The 14997-nt window shown below is 36.8% G+C and overlaps 1 protein-coding gene across 2 annotated transcripts in view; it reads right to left on the reverse strand.

Annotated features, from left to right (window-relative positions):
- Window positions 1–14997, reverse strand: part of kirrel1a (kirre like nephrin family adhesion molecule 1a) — a 41772-nt gene that overhangs the window by 4119 nt on the left and 22656 nt on the right. Inside the window, exons 3-14 of one of the 2 annotated variants that reach the window (XM_048185719.1) lie at window positions 14735–14884; window positions 13720–13877; window positions 13007–13157; window positions 11086–11191; window positions 10690–10838; window positions 10400–10527; window positions 9903–10029; window positions 7582–7682; window positions 5785–6001; window positions 3958–4065; window positions 3325–3452; window positions 813–926 (exon numbers count right to left, since the gene is read on the reverse strand). In XM_048185719.1, coding sequence (XP_048041676.1) covers window positions 813–926; window positions 3325–3452; window positions 3958–4065; window positions 5785–6001; window positions 7582–7682; window positions 9903–10029; window positions 10400–10527; window positions 10690–10838; window positions 11086–11191; window positions 13007–13157; window positions 13720–13877; window positions 14735–14884 — 1637 coding nt within the window. The remainder of the gene's footprint in view (window positions 1–812; window positions 927–3324; window positions 3453–3957; window positions 4066–5784; window positions 6002–7581; window positions 7683–9902; window positions 10030–10399; window positions 10528–10689; window positions 10839–11085; window positions 11192–13006; window positions 13158–13719; window positions 13878–14734; window positions 14885–14997) is intronic. The other variant, XM_048185720.1, reaches the window with a different exon arrangement.

Here is a 14997-nt window from a genome sequence, read left to right on the forward strand (position 1 = left end):
GGCTAATTTCACAATATTTCTACGGTGAGCATAAGAGATTTTAAAAAACATTTACATCTTACAGGCCCCATTGTAGAAACTATGGTATAAAAAAATCTATTAGAACCACAGTCTTGGTTCTGGAAATATTTTTCCCATTCATTTTCTCCATAGAGATTAATAAAGAGAAAAATTTTAAGCCATGAACTCAGCTCTGAACCAAACAAAACAACTGAATGAATAACATTACAAGCGATTTAAAACAAAAAAAGTACTTGAAAATCAGAGGGAAAAAAACAAACCCAAATTCGACAAATCAGCAAAAAATTAAAAAAATTAAAAATCACACTTATAGCTTCTACACTAGCATTTTCCAAACAAAAACAATCTTGGACCTAATGGTTTTTCTTTTTAGTAAGGGTAATACTAGTGGTCGACCGATACCTCCAAGACATTTTTTTAAATATCGGCATTGGCCGATACGTTTTTCTGTTTGGCTGATGTGTTGGAAGCAGGACTTTTATTTTGACGGCGCTGGTGCCTGAACACACAGCGCTCCCATTTTCCGTCTTCATTAGTTTACGGTCTCTGCTTAACAGTCCAAACAGTCTGTTATTAGATAAAAAGAATTATTAGATAAAAGAATTATAGCATTTGCTATAATCAAAAAATCAATGTCGGTTGACCACTAGATAATACGATGTTGCTGATTTCTCTATGGAGAAATGAATGGGATTTTTGCTTGTGGAACCTGACTGTTGAGGTCTACTGAAGCTGCATACAGGTCATATATCACTTGTGTTAGTGTGTGAAGTATCGGTGTGTCTATTCACCTTGAGCTCGTAGTCTTGGCGCGTGTCCAGCGTGTCACTGCGTAACTCCTGTTTGAGGTCAATGTCATCTTTAAAAGGCTGGGAGGAGGGAGAGAGGGTCACAGAAGGTAAAAACTAAACCATAAACGACAAGAGAGCAACCAAGAGGGGGAGAGAGATGCAACGTAAGAGGGGAGGAAAACCAACAGGAGATAAGAAGAGGAAAAGAGAGGAAGGATATAAAGGAAGAGAGGGAGGTTGAGAGAGAAAAAGGATTAATTTCAGCTTTGGAAATGTTATTTAAGAGGAAATACATTGGAGCAAGTAAAGGTGATTATCAATTCATTTTGAAATGTAAAATGTTACAGCGGTGTCTTTCTGTCATGACAACTCGGAGTGTTTGGCATGGTAATGGATATGACAATGTTGATATGTTGGTTCTTGGTGGAATAAATCTGCTACGCTGCTGCTGCAGAGCAAGTACGGGACTTGCCAATGCATACAGAGACATGCTGTTATGAGCAATTAAGATGCTGCAGCTGTACAATATAGCATACATTTATTAACCACAGCAGATCTATACAGGTGGAGCTGGGGAAGGTGGAGGGTTTCTGAAAGTGCGCTGCAAACTGCTACAGCAAATGCTGACAAAGTATTTGAAAGTCGAGGAGCAAAGCTCATTGGCTACTGATACAGCAGGAACCAATCAACGGTGACCTATAGAGAATGATGTGATTGCAAGCAGATTAAGGGTGTACTCACACTAGGCACGGTTGCCTTGAACCGAGCCCGAGCGCAATTGTCCCCCCTCCCCCCTCCCCCGCTGGCCTGCGCTCACACTGCACTTAACGTTCCAGGCCGAAGCACGCTTACGTCATATACGATGCAACTTTAAGAACGGAAGAAAACAGGAAGAAATGCACTTTCGCTAAGATACTGCCTAATATATAGGCTATTTATAATTTATGCCACGCAGTGATTTTCAATAGCACGTATCAGAGGATTATTAGGAAGGCAGCTGATTTTGCAGCTTTACCCGCATTAATTCCTGTTCATCAATAAGGTGAGAATCAGACCCGTTATAAACCCAAATACATTTGAATTAATTACATGAATTGGTATGAGTACTATCAAAGCAGTAATAAAGATGTTTGCCGTCAAAATGATGACAGTAGCGCTAGGGCTGGGCGATATATCGCATGAGATTGTCACGCGCATTTCGTCAGTAAAGCCGGTTCCCTGATTACCGCTAAATCGCCATCACCTGCTTTCAAATGTAGCGGCATTTAATAGACAGAGCCGTAGTTCACTGACAAGCTACGCAATATCACGTTCATTATCGAAGGCGATTCATCTGTGATATGAACGCGATATTGCGTGGCTTGTCAGTGATCTACGGCTCTGTCTATTAAATGCCGCTACATTTGAAAGCAGGTGATGGCGATTTAGCGGTAATCAGGGAACCGGCTTTACTGACGAAATGCGTGTGACAATCGCATGCGATATATCGCCCAGCCCTAAGTAGCGCACACAAAAGTAGTAACTGTTAGCGCTCACACTGCATGCGAACCGCGCTCGAGCCCAACCGAACCGCACTCTGGGCCACCTCTTCCAAGCGGGCCAGGGCCGGCTAAACGAACCACTTGTCAAACGAACCGGGCTTTGGGGGTCAAACGCACTCGGGCACGGTTAAAAATCAGCCTGCGTCATCTAGAGTTTCATGACAGAACTTTGTATTTGTTATGTATTAGGCAATGAAATAATGCTTAATGATTTTAGGGACAATTTATTCATGCAGATCAAATCTTGTGATCAAAAGTAATAACTGAGTGTATATTTCAGCGTTATCAATTAATTAGTGTCAGTGTTGTTGTATCATCTTCACAAGACAAGGCACAATCACCACTGGCAAAAGACACAACATTGAATCAAGAGAAAATGTTACTCAATATTACCATAGTAATATTAATAATTAATAAAATTAATATTATGCAAATTATCCTTCCTACATTTTTAAAAAAAAAAGTCCATATCTTGTCAGAATGATAAATTATAATATTATTGACAAAAGTTAGCAGTTGTGAGCTACTGTACTGTTCATGTGTTTTAACTCATCTCATCTCAACACTTTAATTCTATAGTCCTCTTTAGACATTCTACTGATTATAAATGTCTAACTCTCATTAGAGTATTAGTTGACTGTTAGGTTAGGGTTAGAGTTAGTAGAATAAGTTACTTATAGTCAGTAAAATGTCTGTTGGTGGAGCATCAATTAGCAGATATTAAGCAGACAGTCTACTAATACTCTAGTGGACAATTAGTTGCAAACTTGCTTATAGTTAGTAGTATGTCTAAAGTAGTATGACTATCAAAATAAAGTGTTACCCAGTACAGAATATTTAAAAAAAAATGTTTGTTTCAGGATAAGTAATATCTTATTTTAAATAATTAAACTATTATACAGTACTTCACAATCTCAAAGTCCCTCAACATCCTTTGGTTATTGCTGTTGTGTGTTGTCCAAAGTACTCACAGAGTACATGGCCTTAACCATGCGTGTTGCCGTGGAGACGCTACCAGAGTCTTCCTCCAGGCTGTGGGTCTCCTTGTTTATGGTCTCTACCTTGATATCTGGCTTGCCGAGCGTGACCCCTCGACGACCTGGAAAGTAAACATCCCAGTAAACCTCAGATTCATTGCCTCTACAAACATGCTTTTTTGACATCTTTGTGGCTATTATTGATGTTCTTAAATATGGCTGATTGCTTGGGTTTTGTGAGTATTTAGAGGCACTTTTGCTTCTACACTCTCAAAGACAAACTTGCATGTTGCTGTTTTCGAGATTTACTATTTCAGATTATTGTTGGATTAGATTAGATTTCTGAAGGATCATGTGACACTGAAGACTGGAGTAATGATGCTGAAAATTCAGCTTTGCATCACAGGAATAAGAAAACAGTTATTTTAAATTGTAATAATATTTTACAGTTTTACTGTTTTTGCTGTATTTTTAATCAAATAAATTCAGACTTGGTGAGCATAATTGGTGAGCACTTCTTTCAAAAACATTTTAAAAATCTTCCCGAACCCCAAACTATAATTATTATTATTTTTTAAATATCTAATAATTGTGAAAAAAAATGTTTCGGTGGCTTTGATAACTTACTTCCTTTGCGTTGCCGGTACAAAAACAGCACTAACACTAGTAAACACAGGAGAAGCAGAATCGAACAGCCGACGGTGCCACCCGCAATGATCCCGACTGGAACTATTTCTGTGGCAAAGAAAAAGACAAAGATAAAAATTAAGCACCACTATTTATTTTTTAATTTTTAGCTTTTATTGATGATCTTTTTGCCTTTAATCATCAGGACATAAAAGGACAGATAGAAAAACAGAAGGAAAGAGGGAATAGTATCGTGATATGATGCAGACCAGACTCATGCATCACAGGTCCTGGGTGTCATGAATGTGCGTTCACTGCTGCACTCTTCTCTTTTTTGTACCTGTATAACTGTACTCACAAACTGTATATTGAATAGAGAGAACTCTTAACCTGAGTTGACGTGACCTGAAGTAAATTTGGGAGATTCCATTCAAGCTATTTATTATTGAAGGCTGTGGTCTTTTACTTCAGTAGAGTAGTCTACTGTACTCTGGAGATGACGCAGCAGCACAGTGAATTTTTAAAGACACGAACTGTACAAATCTTTGTCTTGAAGTTTCATGACAAATTTGTAGACTAAACTGTACATATATAAATGTACACAGTATACTACTTTTGACCTTACTTTTAGCTTTAGCTTATCGTATAGATTTGAATAGAATAATCTTGTACTATAGAGATATAAAATTACAACGAGATAATAAAATTATGTTGAAAACTTGTCATCAACAAAATAAAGTGCATTAAATGATTAGTCCACTTTCAAATAAAATTTCCTGATAATTTACTCATCCCCATGTCATCCAAGATGTTCATGTCTTTCTTTCTTCAGTCAAAAAGAAATGAAGGTTTTTGATGAAAACATTGCAGGATTTTTCTCCTTATAGTGGACTTTAATGGACTCCAAACGGTTGAAGGTCAAAATTACATTTTCAGTGCAGCTTCAAAGGGTTTTAAACGATACCAGACGAGGAATAAGGGTCTTATCTAGCGAAGCGATACGCCATTTTCGAAAAAAAAATGTAAATGTATATGCTTTATATAAACAAATGATCGCCTTTGTAAGTGCTTCTGCTTTCCATATTCTTCAAAAAGCTTACGCTGTATGTCCTACGCCTTCCCTATTCTACTTATGGAAAAAAGTAACTGGCGCTGCGTTCGTTTCGTAAGTAGAATAGGGAAGGCGTAGGACATACAGCGAAAGCTTTTTGAAGAATACGGAAATGCGTTTTTGGCGGAAGCACTAACAAAGGCGATCATTTGTTTATTTAAAGCATATACATTTACATTTTTTTCAAAAATGATGAATAGTTTCGCTAGATAAGACCCTTATTCCTCGTATGGTATCATTTAAAGCCCTTTGAAGCTGCACTGAGACTGTAATTTTGACCTTCAACCGTTTGGAGGCCATTCAAGTCCACTATATGGAGAAAAATCCCGGAATGTTTTCATCAAAAACCTTCATTTCTTTTTGACTGAAGAAAGAAAGACATGAACATCTTGGATGACACGGGGGTGAGTAAATTATCAGGAAATTTTAATCTGAAAGTGAACTAATCCTTTAAAGATTACATCAGGGTTTCACAAACTGGGTTGCACAGGGTTCGTAAGATGATGAAAAGGTAATAATTAGTTAAACCATAAAAATGTAACCATTTAAAATAAAAAAACAAACAAAATAAAAAACATTATGCTGTGTGGCCTCTTACTTGTGTAATTCCACAAAATTGGAAGACTTTCTGAACATTAATAAGCAATAGGCTTATATATATATATATACACACACACACACACACACACACACACAATGCAGGCATGTGTCCTCACCAGTCTCGTCCAGTATGATGATCATAGTCCCCGGTCCGAATGAATTCCACGCAGTGCAGTTGTAAGTAGACTGGAAGTCTGACTCCATAACGTTGTTTATGGTGAGGGTGGACAGCACTGCACCACCCTGTGAGGTCAGTTTGCTCTGTTCTACCGTGTATCGTTCTGATAGGGTCCCCTTCTCTTTTTCCCATACATTCTCCTTCCATGCCCACACCTGGGAAAAACACACAGAGTTCAGTCACATGCACTTACCATTTAAATCTCCAAAATATGTGTCAGTGAAATGCTGAATTTAACCAATGTAAAGTATTAAAAAGAGCTTGTGACTAAACTCCAATGGATCCTCAAACTGTCATAAAAACCTCTATTGTGAATGACGTGCCACATTTTGGACCATCTCTGCTTGTTATATAATGACTAATGTTTTATGTATTTGAGGAGCAGAGAAGTGTGTCATAGTCTAGTAATTGTCGTAGAGTCAAAGCCAATACTGTTGTAAATAGCCTGTGCGTGGCACCACAATAACATGAGCATTTGGCCAAATGGCAGAAAAAACTGAGCTACAGTAAACTTTACAACCTGTAAGTTGATGAAAAAGTAATGCAATATATATAGCTACAATATCAACTTACACAGTGTTTAATTATTTTAAAAATACAGTGTTTTGTCCATTTCCTGACAAGAAGCAATTTTGGGAATTATGTGAATAGTTACGATATGTGAATAGTTACCGCCCGGCAGCAACGATATATGTGTAAATAATAATTATTTGGATCCACAAAATGAAAATACAAAACTACATATGAGCAATTTATTAAATGAATAAATTAAAAATAAATAAATAAATAAAACTACAGCAGCCAAAATACCAAAAACATTTTTTTTTTCATATTTCAGTAGCCCTACAGTGAACTTATAAAGATACATATAAAATTATGAAATTTCCAAAGACATGTCATTTAAATACCATGCCTGAGAAATAAATAGTATAAAAAGATATACAATAATATCAGCACCATCTGCAGCGGTCCTGCAAGAAGCAAGTGAACCAAAAATAATACATAATCTGTACCTTTCAAACAGGAGTGAAAAAAGGAATCCTTTATAAATATTTAGGATTTAAAAAGCATATTCAAGTGCATAAAATGTACCTGAACTGTATCTGCTTCACATTGCCCGCATGAACACATATTTCACACCGGCAATGGGATAAATGGCCTTTCTGTGCTGAAACATGGGGCTGGATAATGGTGAGAAAGCACCAGTTCTCCTTTCAAAACCACTAAAACTGTTGTATTATTCATGCTGAGCTGTGAGAATATTTAAAAATGCATACCCCCACATGTTCATGGTAAGCTTCCATTTACCTCACAAACCAAGACATTTGAAAAAGCTACAGCATTAAAAGAAGCGACTGCTCTGTTCCCATATTTCATATTTCATAAGTCTCATCCTGGAGATGCATCGGGGCCTGAGCTGCGAGTCATTTTAAATTAGAATCACTTGTAGTTTCAGAGAAAGGATGCGTTTGAAAGCCTACAAGAGAGAGTGTAACTTTGGCATCAAGTCTAGTTTGAGTTAGTCATAAACTAAAAAATGTTAAAACTAGTGAGCTCATTTGGTATCTTAGGTGTCTAAAATGAAATTTTGAAACCAGCTTTCCCATGAGATTCCATGTAGTGAATAACAGCAACACAGTGAAATATCAGTTATTAGAATGGTTTAGGAATGTTTTTGTACATTTCTCTGGAAAACAGCATAAATGTAAATCTATGTAAATGTAATGTGACTTACAATCTTGTCCGGGGGAGGGGTGCTGGCAATATAACACTTGACTTCCCCTTTCTCCCCTCGAACTGCATACTGGACCGGTTCACTTGAGATGATGGGTGGACCTGTTCAAAAATAGAGTCCAAAACAAAATGCATAAATATCAGAAACCATACTATCAGAAAAACTACTTAACCCTTATAGGGTCTTTGGGGTCTGCACAGACCCCAAACGACGTTTGCTCAAATTAAAAAAAATGTTCTCTTTGTCCAAATGACATGAAACTTTGTACAGTTGTTAACACTTTCTAGATCTACAAAGAAAAAAAAATTGGAGTGATATCTTGTTTTTATGTTAGTGTAAAAAAAAGGGTCACACTCAGGGTCTTCGGGGTCTCCACAGACCCCAGGCAACAAAATGTAATTTTGTAACAAATGTAATTTTACTCTGTTTATTAATGTTTTTACTTCATATTTGTGCAGTTTTTGGAGGATTTGTCATATCTTTTAAATTTATATAAATAAATAAATAAAATTTTTTATATACAAAAACAGCTTACTATGTAAAATTCACTTTATAAAAGACCCACATTTCTAACTTTCATTCATGGGGATAACATGGATAATTTGACATGGTTAAGTGTAAGATTTTTGCCCATCTTTTGAAAAACGCAGTTTTAAAAGTAAAAAAAAATATCACTTTTACCAGTAGATGGCTGCAGAGCTCCACTATTTGCTATGTGTTATTTGACTGACTGAAAGACGTCTTTTCACAAGTATTTTTCAGTTGGATTTATATCTAAATATTCTGAAATCACAATTATAACAATAAAAGACAATAAAAATTACTTTTTGTCAAAGTTTAGCATTTTTTGTACTGAAAAAAAATAAGTTTTTCAAAAATGTTGATTTTGAGGATGAATTTTATCCATTTTCTAAGTGGAGTCTCATCATAATGTAACAATATTGAAAAACTGATTTTTTTTTTCATTACAAAAAATACTAAACTTTGACAAAAAGTAGCCTTTATTGTTAAAATTGTGATTTCAGAATATTTAGATATAAATCCAACTGAAAAATACTTGTGAAAAGATGTCTTTCAGTCAGTCAAATAGCACATAGCAAATAGTGGAGCTCTGCAGCCATCTACTGGTAAAAGTGATATTTTTTTTACTTTTATAACTGCATTTTCCAAAAGATGGGCAAAAATATTACACTAAACCATGTCAAATTATCCATGTTATCCCCATGAATGAAATTTAGAAACGTGGGTCTTTTATAAAGTGAATTTTACATAAAAAGCTGTTTTTGTATAAAAACCTATTTAAAAAAAATATTTTTTAATTGATTTATATAAATTTTAAAAATATGATAAATCCTCCAAAAACTGCACAAACATGGAGTAAAAACATTAATAAACAGAATAAAATTACATTTGTTTTAAAAAAACAAGTCTTTTGTTACAAAATTGCATTTTGTTGCCTGGGGTCTGTGGAGACCCCGAAGACCCTGAGTGTACTTCCCAAACGAAGACCGCACAAGGGTTAAAACATATATACTTTTACATAGCTGATATAAGTGGCTCATAATTGTTTTTTTATTAATTGATTTTGATTTTTTTTTAGTTATTTTAGTACATCAAGTTAAACTAAATTGAAATGAGAAAAGCGACTAGCTGATACAAATTTACATTTAGTTAACTACAATAACCCTTGCTTTAAGACCCAGAACCAATTTGGAGAATTTGTTCATATAAAAATAAGAAAAATAATACACTGAATGTATTAATATCACACTTTTCGAGAATGACCTGTAACGCAACATCTCTATGCTGGCATCTGCCGTATTTGGCTAGCTTAGACGAATCTCCGCCAAAATACTGTTTACATGGATGCATGAACTTGACATCAACAACAAATGTTTTAAACATTTTTAGTATTTTAGCAGATCTATACAGGTGGAGCTGGGGAAGGTGGAGGGTTTCTGAAAGCTACAGCAAATCTGACCAAGTATTTGAAGGTTGAGCAGCAAGCTAATTGGCTGTAGATATAGCAGGAACCAATCAGCTGTGCCCTATAGAGAATGATGTGATTGCAAGCAGACTGAGTTAAAGACCTATCAGCCTGTGCCATCTAGAGTTTCATGACAGAACTTTGTATTCATTTTGCTATCCTAACTACATACACCATTTTTTGTATTTTGACCCAACTGTTGTGCAGTATAATTAAAGCTTGACTCATCATTGAATGCAGAACTCACAATGATCTGACAATTAATAAAAAATCTTGAAAGCTGCCTGGTTTTATTATTTCTGTAGGTCCAACAAGATAAAAGAGCTGTACTGACCGTTGACGGTGAGTGTGACCTCCGTCTCGCCCACTCCAATCCTAGGCACGATGGCCTTACACACGTATTGACCAGCATCATCCTGGCTTACTGACTTCAGATAGAGCTGGTTATTATTACTCAAAACCTGTGTATTAGAGAGATAGAGGGAAGGAAGGAGAGAGATGGAGGGGGAAAAAGGACAAAAAAAGCTGTTAAGTCACTTCAACGTACACATTATCTAAAAGGAAACAAATGGAACGAAGGACTGCAGCTTCAACATCAAAACACAGTTGCAAGATAAATATGGAGCAGAAGCAGAGCCAGAAAAAGAGGGACACATATGGAGAACACTCACTGAAGAGAGATAAAGTCAGAGGAAAATATCACAGTCAGACAAAAAAGTACACTGTAGAGAAAAAAGGATAACCTATATCTCAGAAAGAGAGAACAAAGAAGAAACTGCACATGTAACAGAAAAGGGGTTTGACTAAACAGATCTACAGGCAGATGCTCACCATGCTGGAACCCTTTTTTGTCCAGGTTAGTGTGAGAGGAGGATTTCCTGCCCACTTGCAATTTAAAGTGACGTCCGAGTCTACGTCGACCGTTACTGGTTTAGGCTCTACAACCAGGATAGGGCCAACTGCATGAAAAAGGGATTAATAGCAGGTCATTTTTTTGCATTTAATATGATCATTTATATGACATTTGAGATTCTTTCTTTAAACAAACAGATAGATAGATAGATAGATTTTCTAGGCTAGGTTGCACACTCTATACGTTGAATTTCCAAGCTGATACTCACAGTGGACATCGACGAGTATACTGACGTTTGTGCTGCCCACAGCATTGAATACCTGGCAGGACACAGGCTCGGTGAAGAAAGAGTGATCAGCCTTGGTGACAAAAACACTCTCTCTCGCCCCCTGTATGACCACACCTCCTTTTGCCCACCTAACAAAGCCAAAAGGGTCGATCAGTGATGCCTAAGCAGATACAGTATATGAAGAAACACACATAAAGCACGTACAGAAAGGAACTCAAGGGTACGACTGCCGTAACAGAAAATAATTGAAGATATATGGGGCTTAATATTACATAAAGGACGTCTTTATCTCCCTGATAAAACAAGTCATTAATTTTTCATCCCACAGAATGTAAAAGGAGCCACTTTAAGCATCACATTTAGTAAGAGACATACTTATAACCCATAATAGGTGGGTTGGCAGTAGCTTGGCAGGTGAAGGTCACTCTTTCTCCTTCCAGTACAGAGCGAGGCTCAATGGATAACGTCACCACTGGTGGGTCTGCAGAGAGCATTCAAAATACATAATAAAGCCATATCATTCATTAGACCAAAGGCACGTTGAAGGACTGCCGGTAAGGAGCTACTAATATAGTGTCAGAATGTAGATGAATGTCATAGTTCCTCCTCGTGGTTCTTGCTATCATCTTAAATGGGTTTTAACCTCTTAGAAGGTTTTAATGTGCTATATTTTGTAAAGCTGCTTTAGAACAGCTTGTACTGTCTTGTGAGTTGAGATGACGGCCAATGAATACAGGACCGACTGGCCAGATGTGGGAGGTCCTTCTCTCTCACATTTCTTTTCCTACACTGTAAAATATGTTTGGTCAGGTAGCCTAAAAAAGTGTTTCAAATTAGGTTACACCAACAAAATCATTTTTAAGGGTTAGATCAAGAAGAAATAGATATTTAAGATAAACAAAGGCACCAGGAATGGATTTATATTGACCCATCACAGCCCACAATAGACAATGCCCTACTATATTGTACTTTCATTAAAGTTCAAAAGTTTGGGGTCGATAAGATATAAAAGAAGTCTCTTATGCTTACCAAGACTGCATTTATTTAATCAAAAATACAGTAAAAACAGATCAGAATGTTGTGAAATATTACAACTTAAAATAACTGTTTTCTATACAAATACATTTTAAAATGTAATTTATTCCTGTGATGGTAAAGCTAAATTTTCAGCATCATTACTCCAGTCTTCAGTGTACGAAAGAGGATTAGGGCCAAGCAATAATAAAAAAATAAAACCAACTTGAGATTAAAGTTGTTACATTTCGAGAAAAAACTCGCTAAATTTTGAGAAAAAAGTCTAAATAAAATGTTGAGAATAAACTCATTAAATTACGAGAAACAACTCGTTAAATTTCAAGAAAAAAGTCGAGATAAAATGTTGAGAATAAACTTGTTAAATTACGAGAAAAAACGTGTTAAATTTCGAGAAAAAAGTCGAGATAAAATGTTGAGAATAAAGTCATTAAATTACGAGAAAAAAGTCGTTAGATTACGAGAACAAATTCGTTAAATAATGAGAAAAAAAGTCGTTAAATTTCGAGAAAAAAAGTCGAGATAAAATGTTGAGAATAAAGAATAAAGAGTTTTTTCTCGTAATTTAACAAGTTTATTCTCAACATTTTATTTTGACTTTTTTCTCGAAATTTAACAACTTTAATCTCCAGATGGTTTTATTTTTTTATTATTGCTTGGCCCTAATCCTCTTCCGTATCAGTGTCACATGATCCTTCAGAAATCATTCTAATATGATGATTTGCTGCTCAAGAAACATTTATTATTATTATCAATGTTGAAAACTGTTGTGCTGCTTAAAAGTTTTGTGCAAACCATGATACAATTTTTTTCAGGATTCTTAATAGAAAGAATAGAAAGTTCAAAATAACAGCATTATTTTACTGTCACTTTTAATCAATTTAATGCATCCTTGATGAATAAAATCTTATTGACCACAAAGTTTTGAACGGCAGTGTATGCATGATATGAACTATTGCCTGATGTATTATTTAGTTCATTTATATAGATTTTCAATGTATTTTTGTCCACCTTATTTTTAACGTAAGAGCGGGTGCAGCCATTTGTAAATTGAATGTGTCTGACTTCTGCTTCCAGTTAGCTTTAGCTATACAAAACAACTCATTATGCTGCTAATTATATATATATATAGCTTACTTAAGTGTTGCAAAATAAGGTGGAAATGTCTGAAATAGCTATTTTAACATTGCACAACAGAAAATAATTTAATAAAATAACTTTTCTTCATATATGTTACTAAAGCTGGAAAGGGTTCTAGACTCACGGTGTACGTTGAGGGTGATAGTGGCCCGTTTGCCCATCGGCACGGCCAGGTTAGTAGCCACACAGGTGAAGTTCTTCCCGGTGTCTGTATCTACTGGTAGAACGGGCAGGTAGCTGCGTGTGGTCACGCGTTTCCTATCTAGAAGCACCTCCTGCACAACAAAATGATACTGTTGATACCAAGTGTGCCACACAAGTCCTGAAAAGTGAAGCCAAAGCATTTCGATCGCCCCCTGGTGGCTTGCTGCAGTATAGGTCTTAAACCTCACCCTCTGCATGTAATCAAATGGGACGTGAGCAAACTAAAAAAAATCCAATAACGCTTCAAATAATTTTTTCCCAAAGATGGTTTCTGTCATTTTATGTAGTTCTTATCATTCCAACGTAAGTTTGGTTTTAGTTAGTTATTTGATGCTATAAAAATGGGGTGTACCATCATGATTGACAGCCGTGTTTGCGATTGAGTCTGCGGGAATGGGAGTGTGGGCGGGTCCTTGATACTGCGGCTCTACTCAGGCTCCCAACGATGTAATCACAATGATTGTTACTGGGATGTTCTGGCTTAATTTTTCTTCAGTGAAGGAAGTGGAGACGCACTGTCAATCTTTTTTGTTTTTTTACAGTCTATGGTTGATACCTTTGTTCTTAAGCAACATAAGCTATTATATTGGCTTTACTCAGATGAGTCAAATGTTTGGCATGTGTGTGTCTCACCGTGGTGCTGACGGCCCCTTCTATCGGCAGACCGTCTTTCTGCCACTCTATGACGGAGGCAGGTTTGGCTCCACGGGACACGCAGCTCATGTTGTAGGGAACCCCTGCTGTGAGGAGGATCTCCGGGGCCCCCTCAATCACCGGGTCATCGGGAGGAACTACAGACATAAACACATATGGAGTTCAATTATTAATGGAAGCATTAATGGAAGCATTAAAGGTCCAGTTTTTCGTGGTTTTTTGAAGCTTTGATTGTGTTTATAGTGTGCAATATAACATGTGTTCATGTTTCGCGTGTAAAAAAACACAGTATTTTTCACATAATTTACTTATCTGTGTACCGCTGTTTCCACTGTCATAAAAACGGGCTGATGACTTCCTTGTTCTATGAAGTCCCTCCTTCAGAAATACGTAACGAGTTCTGATTGTGCCAGCGGTTCCTGTGTTGTGACTCGACAGCTCTGAGCGCACCTTGCCCGGAAAGGTCACGCCTCTTACCATAACGTGGAGATGCACGCGCTCAGTGTTATTGTAAACATGTCTTTAATTTTACCCTATCAATTTGAGCCGGAATCAGACCCGGTGATTGGACTGCGGGATGAAAATAACAGCGTTTCGACGACATGGCGACAAACACACTCTACAAACGCAACTCTTGTGTATTCCTGTGGGCGGAGGTTAGTCAAAAAACTGTTTTAGTGACGTCATTAAAGAAGGAAGTAGAGGGATGTAGTCCAAACTGGCCGTTCGATGTAGGCGACTTCTGTTAAATAAAATATCTCGCTTGGCATTGAACTTTGAGCTTTAAAATTTTGCAGATTTTATTTATACTCTAACAACAACATTACACACTAACTAAAGTTTGAAACATGGGATCACGAAGAACGGGACCTTTAAATCTATTAATTTCATAACACATTAACCCCTTCACTCCTCATATTCTGGATAACAGGCAGAACTATCATAGCTAACATTTAAAACAATAAGCTTTAGAATGCATTGACCATTGACTCACTGAGGACGGTGAGTTTGGCCCGTCGGGAGCGCAGAGCAGCCTCCGTCGCCTGGCACTCGTAGAGAGAGTCATCTGAGAGTTCAGCAGCCGAGATCTCCAGATTATACTGCCCAACATCCACCAGCCTTAGCACACGATACCGGGGCCAGGCTGCAAAAGATCAAAATTTGTCAGGTTTTGAAGGTAGACAGTCTTCATTTGAACACAAAAACACACTGACTGAGCTATTTTGCATTTTCTGAAGTAAACGTGAGTGGTCTGAT

The sequence above is a fragment of the Megalobrama amblycephala genome, linkage group LG3 (genome assembly GCF_018812025.1).
Source record: "Megalobrama amblycephala isolate DHTTF-2021 linkage group LG3, ASM1881202v1, whole genome shotgun sequence".
Taxonomy (NCBI): domain Eukaryota; kingdom Metazoa; phylum Chordata; class Actinopteri; order Cypriniformes; family Xenocyprididae; genus Megalobrama; species Megalobrama amblycephala.